A 25,463-nucleotide genomic window follows, 5' to 3' on the forward strand; every position below is an offset into this window, starting at 1 on the left:
TCCATCCCACACATCATAAGCTAAACACTCCTGATGTAAATCATATTCATGTTAAAGTTCATTTTAAAATCACAGCTCTAATGCTAATTCTGTGGTCAACGCCTCAAATTTTCAAGTTTGGTGTTAGTCAATTTTCCACCTTCCTGCCCACCATAAAATAACATTAAAAATTCCCTCATACCATATAATGGTCACAAACGCATAATAAACCCAGCTTCCTGTATTTGTAAACATCAGTTCCTCACAACATCTTCATCAGGCCATCTTTTACACATTCTGTTGAAATGGATTTTGGCAGTATGTCAGGTATATAATTGCTTAAATAAATGCCATACTCACGTTAGCTGCTATGGCTTTACCAGTGTAGGATGTGACAGGTCTCAATGCCACTTGGATAGCATTAAAGAACTCTGGAAATCCTTTGCAACCTTATTTGCTATGATATGATGGTGGATACCAATATAAACCTCTAAATGAATAAAGTACATATTTCGGACAACTCAAATTCACAATTGCCTTCAAACAGTACATTTTTTCCAGAGTTTTAGAAACCTCACCTCCCTGACCTGTATCTACTGGATCCTCCAAACAACTCAGTGCTCTGCTTAGTAGGAATTCAAAACTGATCAGGTGTTAAAAACCAATTTACTCCTTGGAGACTCAAAAAACCCCCATTTAACTAATAAAACTGATGTGAAATACCAGTGTTTCAAAATATACCCCCTAACCCATGAAATGTTACATAGCAGAGGAGTTCCATCCATTAGTGCCCCAGACTTACAGCAAAAATGGCAGTAATTAAGAGGCACATGTCACAGTGCGAAGGTTAAAATTGTGACCAGTCATACAAATGGCTCTTTACCCCATTTTCCAGCACTGTAATTACAGTATTTACAAACTCCAATTCTTGTAGATGTATTTTATTTTCGTTAGTATTTCTTCAAATGAAATTGGTAAAAAAATTGCATTGGGAAGTATTACACTATGATATTTGAATAGTTCTATAAAGAAAAAGACAAGGAACCGGATTTTAGTTACAAACTTTTCAAAAAAATAATTTTAGGAAGCACTTTAACTTAAAAAAAAATCAAATAAAAAATACCATGTTTTCTCTCAAAGTGAGCAGCCATCTAAATATGTGTAAGGGAGCATAACTGAGGACTGGAAACAGTACATGCAGAAGTCCTACCTGAGTCTGCCTCATCGCCCGTTCCACTCGACGAGTACTTCCTTTCTCAAGCTTTGTCCGGAGAAGCAAGGCAGAAGTCTGAATGGCCCAGAACTTAGGTTGAGAAAGTAAACACTGGGGAGGAAAAAAGGTTTACAGTTATTTATCATTAGTTTGTTGATTTTAAATGCCATGGGAGAAAAGTGACACATTTGATGGTAGTTCCTAGCCCTTTACTTATTCGTGGTTTAGTGCAGTGGTCTCCAAAGTGGGGTCTGTGCACCCCAGGGGGTGCGCAAGACAAACCACTGGGGTGCAGGAAGAAAATATTAGAACTTCTATTTATATTTATATTAATATACATACATTGGGGGTGCGTGCTCAACATTTTTTTTACTGATAGGGGTGCACGATCAAAAAAGTTTGGAGACCACTGGTTTAGTGAATCAGCCCAAAGTATAATCCATTCAAACTTATTGTCATGGCTTCTACTTGTGAATTCAAGATGATACAAATAGTACTGGTCCAATGTTTTCTTTAAAAGGCTATTAATATGATCCTCTCATCTCCAAGTAATATGGAAGGGCAGAGGAATAGGACTTGGAATATAACTTAGAGCAGGTGAATCAACAAGGAAATCATAAAAGATACTGAGCAAAATAAATGAGGATGAATACCAAGAGGTATAATTTAATTATACAGTGGCTCTAATGCAAGCAAAAAAAGTGTTTTCCTGGTGTCATGGTGTGAACAAAGCTGTGCCTAGAAGTAACTGGTAGCTGCCATGAATCTCTTATGTGCCTTTCCAATGTTTATGGCAGGAAAAGAAATGAAGAGAAACAAATTAGTGTACGCAGTGCAGGTAAGACAGGGTGGTAACTGAAGCCAGGGTAGGTGGAAGTCGCAACTGAAAGTGTGACTGATGGTACTGTGTGCGCTTTCTGCTGTGGCTTATGTCTAACCATAAGGTATTTTACCTTTATCTGCTGGCCCTCCATCTAGTAAACCATGTCTTTGTAACCTCTAAGCTGAATTACTGCAGCCACACTAGAAAAGATCCCCAAAGCATAAGATTTTATAGTGTCCTGCCTCTGAAGGCTGCTACTAGGCCTCATGCTCTCCATTAGTTCAGCAGCCCCATCCTTGTTGCAATCTGAGAGGTTAGTCCAGATCAGTAAAGCTCTAAATGGTCTGAAGTCGTTATGAGGGCTTGGTTTTTCTGTCATGGGAGTTACAATCTTTCACCTTACTCTGGTGGTTCTTAGGGCTGCATACTCCATTGCAGGTGGCAATCAGGCATTCCCAAAGGAGGGTGCACTTTTCTGGAACTCAGTTCCTCCAGTGGCTCATTCAAGCCAGATGTTAAATAAACTTCAGGGACTGTTTAGCTAAGCACTTGAATTATGTTTATTTTAGTTTAAAAGGAGTGACATTTTTGTAAGGAAGGTTTCCCCTGGCTCCCCTTGTTTACTTCCATTTTACCTATTGTTTGATTTACGCTATATGATGTATATTTTGTACTATATGATGTTTTAGTGCAAGATGGATAGTGTAAATGAACTCTTGAAATCCTCTGCAGCCCTATTTACTATGATATGGTGGTAGATACCAATATAAACCTGTGAATAAATAAAATACGTATTTGAGACAACTCAAATTCAAAGTCCTAAATTCAAGGTTCCACAACAAAACTAAAAAACAAAACAAGTGAGTAATTAAATAATTCAAAGGACAATTAATTTCAGACACTGAAATTTGGAAGATTACGCTCTTCATTGCATATTTTTAACAGTAATTTGTAGACAGAAATTAAATACAACCATCTATTGCTGTTGATCAAATATTAATGTGGTAGGAACAGCAATACTTATGACTTGGCTTATGCCTAGATTAGAATTTTTGGAATAGACGAGGGGTCAGTAACCTAGGACCCATGAGTCCTTTTGATCCGGCCCATGGGCATGGGGCCTTGGTGTAACTGGGCAGCAGGGGACTTTGGCAGCAGTCACTTTCCCTGTGCCGATGCAAAGAAAAGTAGTAGCAGGAGGCAAGCATCTGCCACCAGCACAGGGAAAGAACCTGTTGCTGCTGCTCCTTTTCCTTGCACCAGCACACGGAAAGCACCCCGTGCCAGTACAGAGAAAAGCAACAACAGCAGGTACTTTCCCTGTGCTGGCAGCTGGCATCTGTCTGCAGCTGTTACTTCTCCTTGCACCTGCACAGGGAGTGTTCCTCGTACTGGCATTGGTGCTTCCCCTGTGCCAGCATGGGGGAAAAGCAGTGGCAACAAGTGTTTTCCCCATGGTGGTAGCATGGAAAATCAGAACTGGCGGCTGAGTCCTCGCTCCCACCTACTGGCCTACCTATGACCTAAAGTGAGTCAACCTGGCCCACAACCTTAAAAAGGCAAATGTAACAACTGTATCAGTGTCAAGAGATTCTGATATAAGATCTCTGCAGTTGTACCTGTTAACTCTGCATGGTCCTATAGCAATATAAATGCAGCAAAAGCACTGCATTTTTAGTCCTGAATGAAACAGTGTTAAAGTTTTAGCATTTTAGCTAACTTGAGCCACTAAGGGAACATGCAACTACATTGTAACAGCTATGGTAGCCCCTCCTCTCCTTTTAAAGCAATTAAAAGTAACATTTGTCCATAGCTAGGGACCTACTTAACTCATCACGAAAGGAAGCCTTTCTCGTGGCTTGCTTATGGCATGAAAGGCCAATTTCACAGGCATTTCCCAGCAGCTCTGCCCCTCGCTGCATTTTGGTGGAGAGGCCCCACCACTGCCGCAGATAACAAGTCTCAAGCATGTGAGAGTGGCTGCAGGGATCGCTGCATTGTCTAAGTGTCATGGTAAGGGTTGGAAGATTCTAAAACAGCATATTATAGAGTAATATGCTGAGGGTGGGGGGAGTTTGGGTTGATTGTGTGGGAAATCATGGCTGATGGAATATTTCCTGAAAATTGCAAACACCACCATTTTTCACAATTTCTGTGAAAACCGCAAACCCGCCAATTAAGCAGGTCCCTATCCATAGCCTTTATGCCTTAATAAATTTTTGATAAGCAGCAAACTAAGAGCTCAGATACCTAAGCAGCAGCAGAGGGGAAAAGTTGTAATTCAGACGTAACTGTTTCCCATTGATAAGGTGGGCTGGGGTGGCATAGGAACTAAGATGCACAGTTGATAGCCCAGAGGTCAAAAGTTTGAGGCCATAGCAGAAGAGCTCATGGTGCAGCCTGTCAGATTCCAATGAATCTGTGAATTCTGCTAAGTACCTTGTCACAAGGACATGAAAAGGAAAAAAACTGCTGTAGTATTTGTACATTAGTGTATTACTTTTCCCAGTCTTGCTCAACTGTGCTGGTTGGCATGTGGGACGGTGGTGGAACAAAGGTTGCCGCCACACAACAGAGGGAAGGCGTAGTAGGCAACTGTTGGATCCTCTGGATCATGGTGTATGTGTAAGAGGTCTAGTCGGGTGCCTGATGAATCTGCTGAGTCCTGCAACCATCGCACCAAGACCTTTGCCACGTATGCCTAGGCAAAAGTATGGAGGAGCGGAGGCGACCCTAGACCTATCATCCTTTATACTAGTGAGATCGAATCCACAGGCCAGACCGAGTCCAGATGGTTCAGTGCCTCGATGGTTGTAGCTTCTGCCAGAGAGCAACAGATAAGAACTGCTGCTGACTGCCTAACACTAAGTGAGGACATGTTTCTGCCAGGGTAGTGTCCCTTAGCCTTTCTCCAACCAAACAGTAACCACAAGGCAGTAGGTTGAGGCACCCTATCTTTGCCTTACTCTGGAGGTTGCAACATCATGGTATTTTATTGGCGCTACCTTCCCACCAGAAGCCCCACCATCAATACCAAGCACTCCAGTCAGATGCAGTTTACAGTCATACCCAGAACCAGAGGGAAGGAGTAACAACTCTCTAAAATCTGCCTTCCTGCACTCCCCAACTATCCATCCAGGTAGTGCATGCAGAGGGAGTGTGAGGGTTCCTTAGTAGCTAATGAGTCAGCAAGTTAAAGTCCTTTCCTTAATCCAAATCCTCATTTTTGAAGTTACACATAGGCAAAATATCAGGTATACCTATAAAACAGTTATAACTGAGACAACAGACATTTCTCCAATAGCTTTCTTAACGCAAACAAATGGTACACAAGCAGGAAACTTCACTGCTTTTACAGCATCTTAACAAAAATGTGAAAACAGGTGTTCCTTTCAGTTAGACTCATCTGTAATTGTATTAGTACTCAGCTCAGTCTCATGCCAACACTCCCAAATGCACATATTTTCTCGTTGTTAAACCATGATGTTTAAATCAGTACAAAAAATGAGAAATGATTTAAGATAACTGTTTATACTCAAGGGCCTTAACAAACAGCTTCAAAACAAATAATAATAAGTATTATGCAGTCCTAAAATTACCAACCAATTACCATTTGGTACTAAAATTACCAATATTCTGCATATTCCAGAAAATAATGGTTCTAGTCAGTCTATGAAGTCCTAAGATTTTATACTTTCCCCGGTGGCCCAAACCAGACATTATTAATACACAGGACTACACTGTAAAACAGTACATCTGGAAACAATAAACATTAAATGAAGTTTGATAAAATCTTGCATAAGGTACTTTACAATTTGCTGGGCTGTTCTACTTCAGGCAATTAAGAAAACTAATGAATAAAATAATTTCAGAGAAAAGTCTCCTCACTGAACAGTTTCTCAAAGATTCTTTTGGCCATTTTAGAAATTTAAAACAATGCCAATAAAACAAGGAAAAAGAAAAGAAGTTATGTAACTTACTCTGTACAAAATGGAACATTTTTATTTAATCGTTTCAACTCTCCAACCCACAAGAAACTTCTATTTTTGCATCACTATCATTGTTTAAAAAGCATGGAAAGTAAATAAGAAGCCTCTTTTGTTGGCACTGAAAAAATCTAATTGTCTTACTGTATTATGCAGCCACCTATACCAGTGGAGGACAATATTTTTAGCAGGTATGCTGCAAACTAAGTACGTGACCTTGCAGAATGTCACTCAGATCCCCTTCCCTTGCCCAATCTGCTGTTTTGTTTTCTACTCCTTGGCTGAACTGCTGCTCTGCTTCCTGCTCCCTGTCCTTTCTGCTGCTGTGCTACTTGCCCCCTCCACCCCGATCTGTCACATGCCACACAGAGAAACCATCCCTGCCACAGGTTGGCCATCCCTGAATCTACATTAATCAGTAATGATAATGATTTCTTTCTGGGGCTAGTACAAGCATAGTGATGGAAGTGATAGAACAGTGGTCTTAGGGAATGGACACAATGTGACACAAGCAATTTTTCACTCAGGGTACTAGTTTTCATCTCTCCCCCATTAATGAACTCTAAAATTCCTATCCTGTCCCATATAAAAACCAAGTTCTCCCGTCTTGGGGAACGTCATCCTCCTGAGCATGCAGGAGGTGCTCAGTCTCACACCTTCTCTTTCGCACAATGGAAGCTCTGGCTTCTTGTTGCTGCTTAACTACAAGAAATGCTTGCACCTATCCTGAAGATCTTCAAAAAGAGATCGGATGCACACCTTGCTGGGGTTATATGCCCCCAGCAGTCTTTCCTGCCCAGAGCAGGGGGGCTGGACTTAATGATATCACAAGGTCCCTTCCAGCCCTAAACTTCTGTGAATCTATGAAACACAGAGCTGCTGACAGATGGCGGGGGGAAACCCCAGCATACTACTGGAAGAGGAATTGTGTCAGTTTGACCTGGTTTCCCAGCATCTGTGTAGCTTGCACGCTTCAGCATGGCTTTTTGGTACTTTTATCTAATATCTGATTGAATCAGCTATTAGATAAAAACACCAAAAAGTCCCACTGAAGCACACAAGCTATATGGATGATGCGGGCCTGGTCAAACTGACACAATTCCTCTTCTAGGCATGTGCTGCACTCAGGATGGGGGCACACTGAGCTGAAAGTAAAGCACTGTTTTTCAGACCCCCCACCTCTAGAAGCGGTCAGAAGCTCCAGGCTCTCTGCTCCTCCTCATTCTTCCCTTCAAAAAAAAAAAAAAATGCAGCTTCAGTCTTCTCTCCTACTATAGTGATACCTGGTCAATTTGCTCTTCCCTTTTCCTCTTGTACAAAAAACAAGTCATGTGAGCCCTAGAAGAACAGGAGAGCTTGGGACTCTGCTCCTTTGTTCTGTCACTCCCCTCCCGGAAAGGGGAGAACTATGAACTCCCTGTTCCCTCTCAGGCTATTCACCCAAGCAACATTTTTACTTGAAAGGGTTTCCAGAGCTCTGTCACATTAAATCACCACACATCAAACATTTTTAAAGAAGCCCAAATACTATAAAGCAAAAAGCAGCATACCCCATTGCTGACAAATCATAAAATTGCTTTTCTAATGTGTCCAGGTATTTTATACTGAAACACTATATCAATACAAACAAAGGCAAAGTGACAACTTTTGTAACATGTTCCACTTGTGCTTGAGAGGGTTTTACTTTTATTTGTAAAAGAAATCAAGCCATATCATGACATCTTGTACAAGGCATATACTGTGTAAGAAAGTCAATCAAGTAAGTTAACAAGACCTGTGAGATATTGTAGGACTGGCCTCAAGTGAAAAGAATTCTTGTTTCTTCCAGCTGGGTAGCAAACACACCTGTTATTTTACCTCTGGTGTCTGAGTCATTCTTTTAAAGCTACTGTAGAGTTGGTTAATTTGTTTCCAATCATCCAGGGAAGGACCCTTCTACATTTTCAAGACAAAAAAAATTACTTGGAATATGATCCTGAGGAACAGAGAGGGGAAATTACTAGGAGATTAGGGAAACCTTGATTTGGTCTTCAAGGGACTCTTTTTGAGGGCTGTCACTTCAAAATTTAAGTTTGATGAAAGAAAGAATTTACAAAACCTGACAGATAGCTTTCCTTTAAATATCTTTCTTACTTGCTTGTTTACATTATAATATTTTCTCACACTTTTTAGAACCCAAACACAGAAGTGCTAATGCAGAAAGCAAATAAACTGGAAATGAAAATGAAAGATTTAAAGACGAACAGAAAACAGCCTGCACTAATTGCAAATAAGATTAAAGACGTTTAATGTTAATCTAAAGCAGAGATGCTTAACCTCTGGCCTGCAGGCCAGATCTGGCTCATGGAGCCATGTCATCTGGGGTCTGGAAATTTGGCAGTGGGGGAACAGTGGCAGTGTTAAACGTTACTCCTCTGCTGCCAAATTTCCAGACCCAGGGGGAGGCCTGTGGGCTGGATAATGTGGCCATCTGTGCCAGATCATGCCAGCTCATGGGTTCAGGCTGGTACATGCCAGATGTGGCACGCAGCTGGATCTGGCATACAGAGTTTGGTCTGCCTAAAGACCAACCCCATAAGTCAACCCAGCATGGTATCTAGCCCATGGACTGACCCCTACAGCACTCATTGGCTGTGAGGCCAGAAAGCTGGGTACCAGTACTATTTACAGTATTATTAATAATTTTTTTTATAAAATTTGGTCCAATACCATGAGCAATTATGCAAATAGATAATTCTACATGGGTAAATAGAATTCAATGAAATTAACTTACATGTTGTTACTAAAGCTTATTTTTTCAAGATCCAAACTGTGTGGCTTAAAACGACAGCGTCCTTTAAGGACCCTAAAGGCTCCTGAGGCCTCAAGCACAAATCCTCTGCTTGGAAAAACACTGATGGGTTTAACTTAAATTTAGAAGTAAGTTCCAATGCTGCTTAGTTTAAAAAGTGTATTTTTAAAGACAAACTCACCTAGAACTTAATGTTTAAGGAATATTTGCTCTATTTCCTTTGTAAAAGCAACAAAGAAATTAAAAACAATAAACCTTGAGCTCTAGGCTACTTAAAGTGAGATGCAGTCAGTTGCCTTGGCCAATATTATTATGGGCCTGATTCAGAAGTACACTGAAGTAAATAAAAATATTTAATGTCAACCTTTATCTCTACCTCAGGATATATGGCCATCTTCCATATGTTATGGGCAGGACCGCATGCACCTTGGAGACACAGACCTGCAACTGAACTCAATATTCTATCAGAATCTAGTTTTAGACAGCAAAGAACATGTTTCAGTTTGTTCATATAAGCCTGTGTTGCTAGGGAGATGCAATGTTATATTCTAAATTAATTGGAGTATCCTAAAATATCCTGTGTTTGTGTCCAGGTATAAAATATTGCTGTAGTCCAGCTGGGAGATGAATAACTGAGGCCACATCACTGACAGGATGCAACGGCCTAGACAACCAGAGCTGATAAAAAACATTACTCACAGATGCTGTTGTGATTTTTTAGTGTCAGTGAAGAACAAACTGATAATCTGGGATATGAGCTAACAGCCAAAAGGTACTGTACCAGACAATGGATGCAAACTCCTCAAAGCACTTTTCTCTGATGATCACCATAACCTCAGTCTTGCTAGGGGTCAGATGCTACTGTGCAGTAGCAGTGCATGGCAAAAACTGTGCTGAGACGCTACTGCACAGTAGTATTAGGCTACTATGCAGCAGCATCACTTAAAAGGTGTTTACTGACACTACTGTGCAGTAACTCCGGTTACTGCACATGTATTTAGTACTTGGCTGATACAAGTACTAAATACATGTGCAGTAACCACTGTGCAGTAGTCTCATGTAGACATGCCCAGCATCAGCTATCTACAAGCTGGTCTCATCCATGCACTAGCATCTTACTTATGGTACTATACTTGTGTTTGGTAAAGAATAGGAGAACTGTGTAGCATTTACATAATGCTGACACTTGAATCCATAATAGGTTACCAGCTCCCCTTGCAGATGCAAATATAGATGCTGAATCAGGCTACAGCTTTATCACAAGCAGCAAGAGGGAATAAAGCAGAACTTTTTGCTTGTCATTCTGATTTTGTGATTTGCTGACACTGATGCAGTTTTCATTTCAGAAGATTATAGTGAAATGCAAGCTCTGCTATTGTTAAGCTTAAGAAGAGCTGTCTGTTCAAAAGATAACTTTTAAGTACTCTAAAATACACCTGTTTACTTAGATAATCCTGAAATCTGTTGCATTTCATGGAGCTGCTAGGTTCAAATTTGGGGTCATTCCAAGATCATAGGATTCCCAAGATACAGTTCCCTAAAACACCATTTAACAAAGTCAACAGGTTCTTATAAATTATTTTTCCACTCTGCTCAATACCAGTGAGGCCTCAATAGAGTATCTCCAGTTACACTTTAAGAAAAAATGTAGACAAGCTGGAATGAGTCCAGAGGAGAGCAACAAGAATGATAATAGGTTTGCAAAACATGACCCATGAGGAAAGGTTGAAGGAATTGGATTTGTTTAGTCTAGAAAAGAGAAGAATATGAGGTGACATGATAACAGTTTTGCAAACCTTCTAAGAGGTTTCTGAAGAGGATGGTGAACAATTGCTCTCTATGGTTATACGGGAAAGAACAAGAAACCATATTAATTTGCAGTAAAGATTTAGATGAGATCTTAGAAAAAACAGTCTAGTTATGAAGGTGGCTAAGTATTAAAATGGGAGGTTGTTGAATCTTCCTTAATGGAGGATTTTAAGAATAAGCTAGACAAAACTGTTAGGGATTCTCTGGGTATACTTGATCCTGCCTCAGTGCAAGAGATGGACAAGATGTGCTCTTGAGGTCCTTTCCAGCTTTCCATTACTACTATTATATGATTTTTTTGTGCAAACCTAAGGCTCAAACAACATCTCTAATTGCCCCACAAATAATCTCAATTGCTTCACATTTCTCTCAGCTAGTGCACAGCAGCCACTGTCCCTTCAAGGATGCACAATGGAAAATGATGGAGGAAGCATTTGGTTTTAAACAGAACATGCACAAACACATTGAAGAGAGAAATGTTCATGTGTGGCAAAAGTAGGTAACGGTGTTTGCAGGAATTTGTCCCAGTAATTTGACAGTTCAAAGGACATGCTATCATCACTGACAGCTCTGAGCTATTCTCATACCCTTCAAGTCTGAATGTCACCATAGACAAGTCTGTTGCAGGCACTTGTGTCACAGCCCCACCATCTTCCCACTTCCTTATGGCTACCCCATATTTACTGGAGCATGATTTGGCAAGGGGGAATGTGGAATTGGTGGGGAAGGCCCAAGGCAGTAGGGATTTGCAACGGGAGTGCACAAGGGACAGCTGCAGCAGAGGTAGGGACTGGAGGATATGGCAGGTTAAAGCAGCAAGAGGAAGTTGTTCAGTCAGGATTGTTGAGGGGGATTAACCTCTGGTCTCTCTCAAATCCAGACAAGGAACCAATTAATCAGGACAGGTTTGGCTGCTCTGGCTTCAACCAATGTAGCACCTGGGCTTTTCTTCACAACATCTACTGAGGTAAAAATGCAGAGGTGGGAAATTTAGACATAGAAAGACACTGTGTTTTGCCCACCGTCACACACAGAAGTCTGGTAGGGAACAGAAAACTGAACCCAGAGTTCCCTTGTTTTTGCAGATAAGCTCTTCTGAAAAAGAGCTACCTAACTCTTACCTTATTCTCAAACATTTAAGATGTACTGCCACACTGGCTATATTTTACAATCCTTTCACTCCTCTCATATCCCATTTCACTCACTTGATGGCAATTCCCATATGCTCCGGATGACAACCTATGCAGCTCATTGCTGAAATGAGGCATATTGTATTTCTCAAACTATACACCCACCTATTCTCTTTTACCACATACACAGAGAAGCAAGGGGAAGCAGCTCAGGACTCCCAGAGGAGATTCTGTGGACCCTCCTATTACACTCAAAAATTCACTGTGCTTCCCTAATTAACTCTACTATTCAAGATAACCGTGCATCCAACTATGAAGGCTACTTATACCCAAAGTGTATAAATTTATACCCAAAGGGTATTTATACCCAAAAGCTTGCAAAGAAGAATTTTTCCAACTATCTGAGTTGGTCTAATAAAATGTCCAACTATGAATGAAGCATAAGTGCATACAGCTCATTCCACATGGCTTACCGCCAGCTCTAGGGTAAGGTTAACGAGGTGAACATTACGATTGCATTAGCATGTACCTTAACTATACCTTAGTTTTCTGCAGCTTGAGTTTTGGAATGGCATGACATACCATCAGGCAGTTTTAATTTTTGATTATTAAAAAAAATGTCAGTGAATATATCATATTGCACAAATTTGCTTAAAAATGATTAATGCCAAGTATACAGTATATCTGTGATTAAGCAATTTCCAATGCAAACTCTATTTACATACTGAAACAAGAACAGACATCAGGGAAACAGAGAGAGGACTAGATTTGTAGTTATAATTAAACCTGACAGAAGGTTCCTGTCTTGTTCTGACCCACACTATAAGTCAGTCTATATTAATACTTTTTGTTCAGCTATTTGATACGTGAACACAGAAAAAAACCCTACAGTTTGTCAGACAGAGGGGTTATTTGTTATCTGGGTTTCAAATGTAACATAAATTAATACTTATTCTGGCTGTAGGTGCCCATAACAATTTAAAATGCGCAATATAAAAATTACTACAAAAATCAAAACAGCACCACTTAGCACAGAATCCCCAGCCAAAACATGTATTACAAACAAAAATCTCTCACTTCTTATACTCCTGCCATTGCCTTTGGAAAGAAATGCAGACTTAGTTATTATCACAACACACAACTCTACAATTTACCAATCTTCTGTCAATTTGACAGTAGAGAGGCAGTCTACAATTATGCTGTTTATAACCACTACCAAAGTTGTTTTGTTTTCTTTTTTTATGAACCCTTTTATGTCATAAATCAAATAGACAAGAAAAGGTGCATTTGCTGTGTACTGTGTTTATGATACCATCCTTTTGCCATTCACATTTACAACAATTCACTATGTCAGTGCATAAAGTAGTTTAAACCAGAGCTGTCTGCCTTCTTAGCAGCCAGGGGCTGCAGGCCACAGGGATCATGCCCCCACCTCCCGGCCATATATGTGTGGGTAGCTCCCCTGCTACTGTGCATGTGGGTGGGCTCCCCCATCCCTCACCCATCACTGCACCCGTACACTGGCAGGTAGCCCCCAACACCCATGCATCACATGAGCAGGCAGGCTCATCCCACCTGCTTGACTATGGGCTCCCCTGGTACTGCGGGCTGCAGCAGCCTGCACCAGCCTGCCCACCCACCCCATGGGACAAGGGGCAGGAAGTAAAAGCCAGAGGAGGGACGGGGAGCCTGGACATCCCAGCTGCAGCAGCAGTCAGGGCAATGAGGGGAGCAGCAAACAGGGGGAGTCAGGGTTAAAAACCAATTTAATAACACACAATAATCTAAGTATTTTGCTGCTTAGCAACTTTTTTCCCCTAAAGAATTAATTTGTTACAAGTACATCTGGCACTTCATAAGAAATCTAGTCTCATTTCTGGCTGTACTTTCACTAATAACTTCCTTAAAAAAAAATTCAGAGGGCAAATCCTCAGTATTCTCACACGTGATTTTATTTTTGTTCAAGTCTGCCAATAAATTCAATTTAACACTGTAGAGATTACACTTAATATTATGAAACTCAGCACAGGGATTGCACTAAACCAATTCCTCTCTCAGAGCTTTCATTAAGGAAGGTCCCTCAAAAACTGTACACTGGTCTGCAGAACCCTGCACTAACCTGCTGAGTCATTTTAATGCTTGTCATCCCAGACTAAATGAAACACTACAAGATTTCCCCCCGTTTTTCTTTCCAGTTATGGTGTAACAAACATTTTAAAATATTGTAATTGACAAACTAATTAAAATATTTCATTTTAAATTTTCAAATAATGTATTCAGCATTTAAAAATAAGTACCATGGCAGCATGTTGTATTTTCACACACAATATTTTGAATAATTAATTTGCATAGATTCATAGATGTTAGGGTCAGAAGGGACCTCAATAGATCATTGAGTCTGACCCCCTGCATAAGCAGGAAAGAGTGCTAGGTTCAGATGACCTGAGCCAGATGCCTATCTAACCTCCTCATGAAGACCCCCAAGGTAGGGGAGAGCACCACCTCTCTTGGGAGCCCATTCCAGATTTTGGCTATTCTAACTGTGAAGAAGTTCTTCCTAATGTCCAGTCTAAATCTGCTCTCTGCTAGCTTATGGCCATTATTTCTTGTGACCCCCAGGGGCACCTTGGTGAGCAGAGTGAGTGTGGCACCCAAAACTGCACGCAGTACTCCAACTGCGGTCTGACCAGCGCCCGACAGAGGAGAAGTATCACCTCCTTGGTTCTGTTTGTCATGCATCTGCTGATGCACAATAAAGTGCAGTTAGCTTTTCTGATAACTTTGTCACACTGACGACTCACGTTCGCCTTGGAGTCTACTAGGACTCCGAGATCTCTTCCCTCTTCCGTGCTGCCGAGCAGGTCATTTCCTAGGCAGTAGGTGTGCTGGACATTTTTCCTCCCTAGGTGCAGCACTTTGCATTTCTCCTTGTTAAATCACATTCTATTGTTTTCTGCCCATTTGTCCAACCTGTCCAGGTCTGCCTGTAGCTGTTCCCTGTCCTCCGGTGTGTCCACTTCTCCCCACAGTTTTGTATCATCCACAAAGTTGGACAAAGTACACTTCACTCCCTCGTCCAGGTCACTGATGAAGACATTGAAGAGTAACGGTCCAAGGACCGAGCCCTGCGGGACCCCACTGCCCATGTCCTTCCAGGTCGATATTGACCCATCCACCACTACCCTCTGGGTACGACCCTCTAGCCAATTTGCCACCCACCAGACTGTGTAATGATCCAAGTCACAGCATCTAAATTTGTTCACCAGTATGGGGTGAGATACCGTATCAAAGGCCTTCCTGAAGCCTAAGTAAACAATATCTACCCCTACTCCTGCGTCCAAGTGTTTTGTAACCTGGTCATAAAAAGAAACTAGATTAGTCAGGTATGATCTACCTGCTACAAACCAGTGCTGGTTTCCCCTCGCATAATTTTTCCTGCTGGGCTCTCACATATATGAGCCTTAATAATCTTTTCAAAGACTCATATAAAACTCCATTCATCTTTAACTATGAAGCCACAGCCTGCCCTTCTGTAAGACACACACATACACACAGATGCACATCAGTTTAGTAAAAATTAAACAATCTAAAGCTCACATGGAAATAATTCTCATTAATGTTTTATTGCCCATTGGGGACATCACCACCTAATCAAATACATTTTGCAATTCAATCCAAAATTCAGACACACCCATAAGTGGAGAATGACCATTCATTCTGGACAGCTACACCAAAACGCAACAGGCCAAACCTAACTTGTTTGTGCACCAATGAAGAATTTGTGTTTTTGAGTTTAATGGGTTCTATACAACAATTCGTGACTTACACTCCACATTACCATTTTATATAACTGCCCCTGTTTGCTTGGAACTAATTTGTGAATAAAGAAATCTGACGCTGAAACCAAATCATATCTTCACCTACAACCATTTTCTCTTCATAACAACTTCAGTCATCTGTTACCATTGGTATCTCATACAATATTCCAAAATAACTCTTTTGAGTTGTTTAACCATTAATCACTGTGGTAATTCAAGCAGCTTCTAATAATTCCTCACCTTTGCAAAACTTACCCAAGAAAAATAGTTAATATTTTAATTTCATGTGTTACTACCTGGGTGATATATATGAATATAAAAAAAAAATAGAGGGCATCTGCTCAAGACAGTCAGCCTTTAGACAACTACCATTACTTGGTACCCAGAAAAATGCAAAATAAAGTAGAAACTTCTATATTCTCTAGTCATATCTTACTGTCTATAAGTCTTTCATAAGGTTCTAAAAAAGATTTTTCTATTATAATTTCACTCAGAGACTCCAGTTACAATATTAAAAATTCTAATCCTTTTTGACATAGCTGACTTTCAACACTGAAGAGTTATCTTGTGCATGAGAGAGAGAGAGAAAGTGTATTCAGGCAGAGTAAAATCTCTCACATCTTGAGAATTTAATGTCTGAATCCATCTAGCCACAGGAAGAATTATGATTCTAAAAGGATGGTTTTAAGACTCAAGGGCAATGTAGGGACAGAAAGAAACCATCTTGTGAGAGAAATAAAACTCTAGAGCTGTGCAAGAGATTCCAAACTCTAAAGTCAATAATCCACCTAATTTACAGAAAAATCCCTTGAATCACAATAGAATCCTCATAGTTTTGAGTGTTTATATTTTGGCCTTGTTTCCAGTATATATATTTGATGCAGAAAGTTTTGATTTAGTCGATTCCCTGAAAGAATATGGCCCTGTACTCAGGCCAATGGTTTTCCTTGTGAGACATGATTCTCTTAAAGGAAACTGCCTTCACCTTTTTATGGCTGCATTCGTCTCTTTTTCTTCAAGCTCCTTATCTTACTTTACTGTTGTTCTATATCTACGTTGCATAGGTTAGAAGAACTGCTCAAGAGAATCAAAATGAAACATCAAGGGTGCTTCCAGGATGTTGACTTAGAAGTCAGATACTAGGCTTGAGACAGATCGGTGAATTTCTTTCTTTTGTAAGCTTTAAAACTTCACTCGTATCTTTAAAATGCTTATGATTTGAGATGGAAACCCAATACTTAATTTTGTGTTTATTTTCTCAGAATTTTATTTTTAAATAATACAGGTTTCCCTCGCTTTATGCTATACATGCATTCCTTGAAAATGACGCGTAACTCAAATTGCCATAAACCAACTCTACTTTACATTGTAACAAACAGGGATACGTTCCAAGACCTTGACTGTACTGACCCCCAGACTCATTTCTACCGCTTTTACAAGATAATTTTGGTACTCACCAACAGCAGACAGTACTCACAAGCACTGGGCACTATCATAATGGGGATGGCAACTACAGACACACATCACAGACAACAAGTGAGGAGCACAGATCCACACAGGAGACTATAATTTTGGTGTGCGTCACTCCCACAATGCACCGCACAAAGCAGTTGACTGCGGGCTTCCACCACACCGATCGCATAAGAGTGAATTTACCTTGGATATAACAAATTTTTGATATAAAAAGGGGCATTGCATAAGAAAGAATTTGCACATACTGAACCTATATAAAGCAAGGAAACCTGTATGTCTTTTGCTACTGCAGAATATTTACTGTAAATTTCAGTTGTCTAATGACTGTAAATATTTTTCATTTACATTTAAACCTTTTTTTAAAATGATACGAATCTTTGGAGTTACAACTCACCAAGAGGGCCAACCATGGTACCAGGTTAACACAAGCAAAAGATAATAACACTCTCTTTCCAATGTTGTTGAAAAAAATCTTAATTTGTAATATATGTTTAAAATGACTTTAAATTTAACATATTTACAAGAAACATTTTTAAACCAGAGACCCCAGCAGATGGTACCAAAACTGGAAAGCGCCTACTGCTTGTACTCCTGTTTCTAAATTGAGTTTACTACCCTTTCAGTAATTGCTCTAAAAAAGTATTTTTCAGCACAAGTGAATGCAAGTAGCTTAGTTGAAATTCCATAAACCCCTGCACACAAAGGGCAAGCAGAAAACCATATTTATTTTATTACCTCAAATATTGAATCAGCAGCCATGTACACACGTTCAAATAATCTGGGAGAATTCTCACAGGTTTGTTTTCCTCGTAGAAAAACTTACCCAGAGACACCTGAACAGACACTCAGAAGCTGAGCCCTTGAAGAGCAGAGAGCAGGCAGTGCTGATGCTGCACAGCCAGAAGGTCCCCTATGCACACATATAAGCCTGCTCTGCAGACTGTCTTAGTCTGCCTAGAGACAGATGGCAAGAGTATACAGGGCAGTCCTGATTGGCTGACCCAGACTGGGAAGGACCAGCCTGTTTCTCCCTGAAGCACAATATGGGGATTATGAAGGAGGAATGCTCTTTCCTCCTTCTGCTAAGCTGGTACAGAACACTGTCTCCTTGGAAGCAGGTGGGAGCACAGCACCTTGAGATGCTGGAGGACTGTGATGTGGCTTCTCACAGAAAAGAATGTATATAGACATTTGCTCTCTCAGGAGAAACTTTAGTTGTTCCCAGGTTATTCTTCTTCTGGAGCATCCATTTTTGCTTTGGGAGAAAAAACCTGAACATCTGTATGCTTGTGGTTTCTCTTCGGAGAAAAGAAGCCGAATGCCTGTATGTGGCCAGTGTTCCATGTTGCTCATTTGCATTTCTCCTCCAAGGTGGCAAAATTTGGTTATATAGTTTCATGTCCTAATTGTGACTTAAATCACAATTTTAAGCCATTCTTTCAAAACTTTTATAATGCAGAATACAAAAAGCTGTTACAAGGTCTTATTCCATTAAATGGCCATGCTTTGCTTTTTGTCATAATGTATTTATTTTTTATGTTATCAGATGATATGTCAAGACAGTACTTTATAAAACTCAAGCAGCCTACTGCTTCATAAATTTAGCATCTCTTCAAATGGCATATCTGAATGCTCAACTGATCACTATTTTAATTCAATACCTCTTTTCTAAGTGAACTACAGCTGCTTATCACTTCAAGTGAACCAGAGACCCAAACAGAAATCCTAAACTACCAGAATGACAGGGGAAAAAGAAAGATTTACTTTCCTGTGCTGGCTGAGAGACCAACACACATGTAGTGCCATTTTCCACTATTAATCTAATATCCCATATATTTTTCAGTTGATTTAGACCACACATTCTGCATGGTTTTTCCAGAGACTAAAGCTGCTCACTCAAGTGCATGACAAGAGTTTATTTCTGTCTATAAAACTAATCCTGGGACTATACAACTAAAATAGCTTTTCATCACAACAGGTGTTAGCTGATCATGAGCAGAGCTGGGCTTAAAGCTCTTAACTATAGCCATTACAAATACTTCTCTTGATGTTAAAATCAAGAGCAAGGCCAAGACACTACCAATGATTTGCACCAAGGGACTAGCTTAATTAGAAAGGTATTTTTAAAATTTGATTTGTCTAGGCTTGTCTAGTAACCTCTGCACCACTTATAACATTATATAATTATAAATACAGTAAGCATCTTTTGTTTAACTTGCCCATTTCAAATTTTAAAATCATATAAACATGAATTTACATTTCAATCAATTCTAATAAGCTTACTTCACACAAGCTGCTTCACAGCTAGATAAAAGTGTCTGCACTTATATCATATTCTCTTAGAAAGAAATAATAGTAAAAACATGTTTTGTAACATAGATCAAGTTTTCCTGTGAACTGCTACAGGGTTTTATTATAAGCTTGGTCTCCTCCCATTCTTCCCCCAGTTACTAATACTTTCAGTAACTATACTTCTTCCCCATTGGGAGAGACACAAAGCTATTACAAATGTCTGCCTTCAACAGTTAACTGTCCTGTTCCTTACATTTGCCTCTGGTTTAAAAAAGTAACTCTGATCTTCTAAAGCATGGGAGCAGCTGAACTACTACTGAAAATGCAAATTTAAACTTCTGAATAGATCTGATTATGGCCAAATTTGCTGAAAGCTATGTGACTACAACTCTAATTGAATTCCCGGGGAAATGAACAGATGCTAAAGACAATACAAGTTGTACCTGACACCTGGAATAATCAAGCTGCAAGACTGCGGAGATTAGAATGGAATATACTTTTCACTTCAGAAGATCAATAAAATGTTCTGCTATATGCATAAGACAGACTAGGCCTCTCTCATCCTCCTGGAAGTACACTTACTATTATGGCCTCAAAAGCCCTAGGCTGCAACTACATGGCAGCTCTCCCTTCTGCAAACCCTGCAGTGTCCTTCCATACTTGTCAATAAGAGTTTATTCTTCAGCCCCTACTGCTGCTCTTGACCTGTGCCTTGCAAGAACAATGCAAGGACAATCTCTGCTTATCAGTCAGTGCTATTTTCTTTTTTAGTTGTCCTGTGGGTGGCTAAGAAACAATTCCAGCCTTTGAACCATTTTTGTAATTTGTGAGATTATAGACTATGGGCACATCTACATGTTGCCGTACGGCACCATGCTTTAGCACTTCCTTTTGGACTCGAAAACTGTGCTGCACAGTTAGATTTTGCCACTATGTCACCATAATGACACACTATACTAGGGGGAGCTACACTGGCACACTATACCCACGCAATCACTACATCACCACACAGTGACATGTAGACATGCTCTAAGAGTCCTAAAAAATATATCATCGTGCTTTAGTGCACAATACTAAAACACAGTCTTCTTACAGACCAGTTTCATATTTCAGAAAGCAAATCTTCCACTCTCAGCTCGTTTAGTTCACCAGTTCTTAACATAGGCAGAGATTCATTTTTGAAAGTTTATGCCTTTTTTCTTTTGGGGAGCAGGAAACTCTATTCGCTGAAAAATGCTGAGAAAACATAATATCCACCTTGCACCCTACCAGCCAAGTTAATACTTCATTGAAAAATCAGTTTAATTGTTGAATAGGTTACGTCAGTGCATACTGCTGGAATGATGTTACAGCAGTGACAGCCCAGAAAATATGAGAGAGAATCTGTTGTGGGTAATATCTTTTATTATACCAGTTGTATGGCTGGGGTAGACGTTCATAAACTTTTGAATGCAGAAGAATGTGCTACATTAAAAAACTGTCTAACTCTATGCCCCAGTACAGGCTGGGGGATGACTGGCTGGGCAGCAGCTCTGCAGAAAAGGACCTGGGGGTTACAGTGGACAACAAGCTGAATGTGAGCCAGCAGTGTGCCCTTGTTGTCAAGAGGTCTAACGGCATACGGGGCTGCATTGGTAGGTGTGTTATCCGTAGGTCAAGGGAAGTGATTATTTCCCTCTATTCAGCACTGCTGAAGCCACATCTGGAGTACTGTGTTCAGTTTTGGACACCCCACTACAGAAAGGATGTGGACAAATTGGATACAGTACAGTGGAGGGCAACAAAAATGGTGAGGGGAATGGGGGACATGACATAAGGAAAGACAGAAGAAACTTGGCTTATTTAGTCAGGAGATGAGAAGACTAAGGGGGGGATTTAATAGCAGCCTTCAACTACTTGAAGGGGGGTTCGAAAGAGGATGCAGCTAGGCTGTTCTCAGTGGTGGCAGATGACAGAACAAAGAGCAACAGTCTCAAGTTGCAGCAAGGGAAGTTTAGGTTAGATATTAGGAAGAATTTTCTCACTAGGAGGATAGTAAAACACTGGAACAGGTTACCCAGAGAGGTGATAGAAGCTCCATCCTTGGAGGTTTTCAAAACTCAGCTAGACAAAGCTTTGGCTGGGATGATCTAGTTGGGGATGGTCCTGCTTTGAGCAGGGGGTTGGACAAGATGACCTCCTGAGGTCCCTTCCAACCTTAAGAAGTCTAGAATCAAACACACAGTTGGTTTAATAAAAGATATTATCCACAAAAATCCTTGCCTCTCACATTAAATCAGTTTAGCCACTTACTTACATATCTAGCCATATGCCAGGAACAAAACTAAGACTGCATAATGAGCATAGTGAGTCCTGAAATCAGCTAAAAAGACTGAGTATTTTCTAAAAGCAGGAGAAACTCCCACATATACAAGAATTAGCTAGTTCAGAAGCTAGGCAGAAGGCAGGGCAGCATGCCACTTCATTCAGAAAGGGACAAGCTTTCATAGTCAACAGCCTATTGCCTATGAAAGCTTATGCCTTTCTGAATAAATTAGTCTCTAAGGTGCCACCCTGCCCTGCCTTTAAATAAGGAAGAGAACCAAACCACTGAGGTACCACTCTATAGGTGGTACTTTGAAAAGCAGCTAAAGATTAGTAAGAATAACTTACATTTTAAAAAGCTGCAATTCTTTCCCTCTCAGTGAAAGCACTGAAGGGAGGGTGTGCTGAGAAGTATCTTGAGTTAATCTGGAATAAAATAAGTGCATCTGCTACTTACAGGTAATAGTCAAATCTACTACACACTGCAAAGAATATTATAGTTCTTGGTCCCAAGATGTTATTCTCCTTTCACTTTTAGGGCCATTTGTACATTTTGACTCTTTCCCATATATTAATGTTTTTCTTTCTCCCTTCTCCCCCTGACCAGCTTCCCTTCAGTGAGTTTTCTGAAAGAGTAGGGAAAGGGATGGCCCCTTTTTTCATAGATGGGAGTGAGGTAATTTTGTTCTGGAGGATACTCAGCAAAGCATTACAGCATTCTGAACTCTTCCACCCACATTTTGGGCAGAGAAAGAATTGAGCTTGAAGCTGCTACCATCCCCTTCCAATTATTTTATTTGGGTGCATTCCCATGTGCAGAGGCATGCGTTTCCAGGGGCACAAAAGCAGCAGCACACATTTGTGCCACTGCTTTATGCCCTAGAACATGGCCCTGCACACGCGCTCTGGCGTGTTAAATTGTCCCAGGTGGGGTAGGCAAGGCTGGGGCCAGCATCTGTGCTAGCTCCATCAGCCTTACCTGGGGTTCCCAGGGCAGTAGTGGTACTGATCTGGCTGCAAGGAGCTAGGTTCTGTTTCTGATGACACATGCTGCTTCTGCACATGCTGTGTTGTGCCACTTCTTGCAGCAGGTTTGGGGTTTTTTAAACTGGAACATCCTGGTATCAAATTCTGGCACCACACTGTGTGTTTGCTGCATGCACTTGCACATTTGCTGCATGTGGTTTGAGGTGCCACAAACTGCACATATGTGCTCATCTGGCTGTGTCCTTTACGTCCAAATGAGAAGAACCAGTTAAGCAGATCATCTTACTTCTGAATACCATTTCTTTAATGGGGTAGTGGGAATGGGTTAAATAACCACACGTTTTATAACAAACAAACAGCTATACATATTTGTTTGTGCCCTATTGTTCACCTTCATATTGTTTTTCCCTGTTTATTCCTAACTTCTTAATAATAACCAGCAGCAAGTTTCCCAAGCTTCCTCCTAAACTGGCCAGTTCTAGAGTTTTTCTTGCAAGATCTTTTGTCTCTCTTCATAACTTTGTGACAAACACATACATCACAAGTTTTTTTATAACCATGAAATGAAACTAAAGATCTCCTATCTCATCCCATAGATCCTCTGACATGGACACACACAGGTCTTGTTTATATTTGACAGTCGTTTTCAAATATTTGAAATCACTGCCATAAAGATGAAAATACATTGCTCTCCCTTGCCAGGGGACAGAACACAAGGTAATGGTCTTAAACCATAACAAAGCATATTTATATCAAACATAAAAACAAACGTCTTAACTGTAACAACCATAGGGCAATGGAACAACCTGCCTAGGGAAGTTATTAAATCTCCTTCACTGGAAATTTTCAAGAAGAAACTGGATAGGTGCATATACGGGATCTTCCATCTGGGTAGAGTGTTAGACTATCTGTCTCACTCTTGAGGTCCCTTCCAACTCCATTGTTGTATACTGAAGGAACAACGCTAAAGAAACCTACCTCCCTGACATCCAATCAGAAGTAAGAAAAATACAACCCTGAAAAAAATGTGATTTCTTTTATCGAGTTGGAAGCATAACAAACTAGAGGGCAGCCATTTCTTATTTAACAGGGGAATCACACAGGAAGTGTCACCACTATCTTTTCTTGGAACGGAAGCACACACATAAAAGTCCAGTGTTCTTTGTAGTATGCATTGTGTAGGAGGAACAAAGGTCAAAACAGAGAAAGCTTTAAAGGGAAACCATTCTCCAGATTTAAAAAAAATCTTGGATTGGTCTGGACTATAAACAGTGATAACAAAGAGCCCACTGACTAATTAGTCTCTAGTGAGAGGAATAACAAGCAAGTACAGGCCTATTACCTATACAGGTAGTCAAGAGCATAATTCAGGAATCATATATAAGGTATTATTCCACCAATATATATTTGGGGGAAGAGAAATTTAAAAACTCCTACTGAGTTGGGGAGGAATACAAATGTCATTTCAAATCATTTTGACATTCGAAAACTTCTAACCTGGCTCAGCAAAACAAAATGTTGTAAAAGTCTTGTTTTCTACAATTACACTCAAAACTATCACTTTTGAAAGATACAACAGGAGCATCAGGTATGTTTGGCTGACAGCCCTAATTATCTCTTCCAATGCAGAATCCATTCTCAGTACATGAACTCTTATTTGAAACATCTTCCCTCCTCTAACAGATATAAGTGGACAGGTAGTTACTCAGCTGTTAAACAATTACCACTCTCTCAAGCTAACACAGAGTACATACATTATACCTTGCCATATGTTGAGTGATTTTCTGGTGCTGTTATTGCTTTGATTGGGATTTTCTGATAATCAGTTTGAGGAACACATTTCTTGTCTTCAGCAAGCTCATCGAAGAGGTATTTACAATTACTCTTCTTCAGGAGAAGGAAGAAATTGGAGAAGAAATGGAAATGTCATGAAGAAAGAGGATGCTGTTTTTTAAAGGAATTTGTTTTCAGTGACCAGCGAAGGGCAAAACCACATAAGATATGGCTTCTATTTTCACTTAGAATGGAGTCCAGCCACATAACTGTCACATACTCTACTTCGCCAAACATATCACTTATTCCATGTTATGCTGGAAACTACTTCAGCCAGGTTTGACTGTAGTAGCATTGTCTTTTTCAGGTTTGGGGTTTGGACTTATTCCTGAAATAGCTTAAGTACAGACTTCCACACCACATCACAGTACTGCATTTATTTCCTAAGGCTCAATCTCAACTGTAATAAATCAGGCACTTGGATTCATATGAGAAGTTAACTCTTTGATGCCAATGATAAGGATTTCCCTAGACATTAAACAACAGTCCATTTCTCCTGACTGTTCAGCATCAGGAATTCCAGACTCAGCGCCAAGGGTACAAATACATCATGTGCTCTTTAAAGAAAGCTCTTGAAGAACACAAATGTGTAAAAGAAATCACTCATTTTTACAATTTACAGACCAAGTACAAGTTAAGCTTTGCTAAACGATTAACCTCCTGCAACTAATGCAAGATATTCTTTTAAGACTTGACAGAATGGCCTGACACTTTAACTGTTGTAGATGGTGTACCAGCAATGTAAGGAATAATGTGTGCATACTGGTTACTTCCAAGCTCCTCAGCAAGATACATCATTTAATAAAAGGTTAAAGTAGTAAAGTCACTGCTTTGGGGCAGATTCTCTACCCTGCTCCGTTCAGAAAGACCCAGAAGAAATAGAAACCTCACCACTAATGAGGATTATCTTGGTCTCTAGAAATGATGTACCTGGACTCTATGGCTCCCGCCTTACAGTTTCTCACACATGTGGTACTTTAGGGATGGAGAGAAAAACATGCCATACTCCAATTATCCCCAGATAG

At 40.2% G+C, this 25,463-nt stretch overlaps 1 protein-coding gene across 1 annotated transcript in view; it reads right to left on the reverse strand.

The window, feature by feature from the left end:
• The window catches only part of TTC27 (tetratricopeptide repeat domain 27), a 303,716-nt gene that overhangs the window by 141,669 nt on the left and 136,584 nt on the right, over positions 1-25,463 (reverse strand). The window contains exon 10 of the mRNA XM_019527431.1: positions 1,190-1,303. Within this exon, the coding sequence (XP_019382976.1) occupies positions 1,190-1,303 (114 nt within the window). The remainder of the gene's footprint in view (positions 1-1,189; positions 1,304-25,463) is intronic.

Source organism: Gavialis gangeticus, unplaced genomic scaffold (assembly GCF_001723915.1).
Source record: "Gavialis gangeticus isolate Ggan-Ray unplaced genomic scaffold, GavGan_comp1, whole genome shotgun sequence".
NCBI lineage: Eukaryota > Metazoa > Chordata > Crocodylia > Gavialidae > Gavialis > Gavialis gangeticus.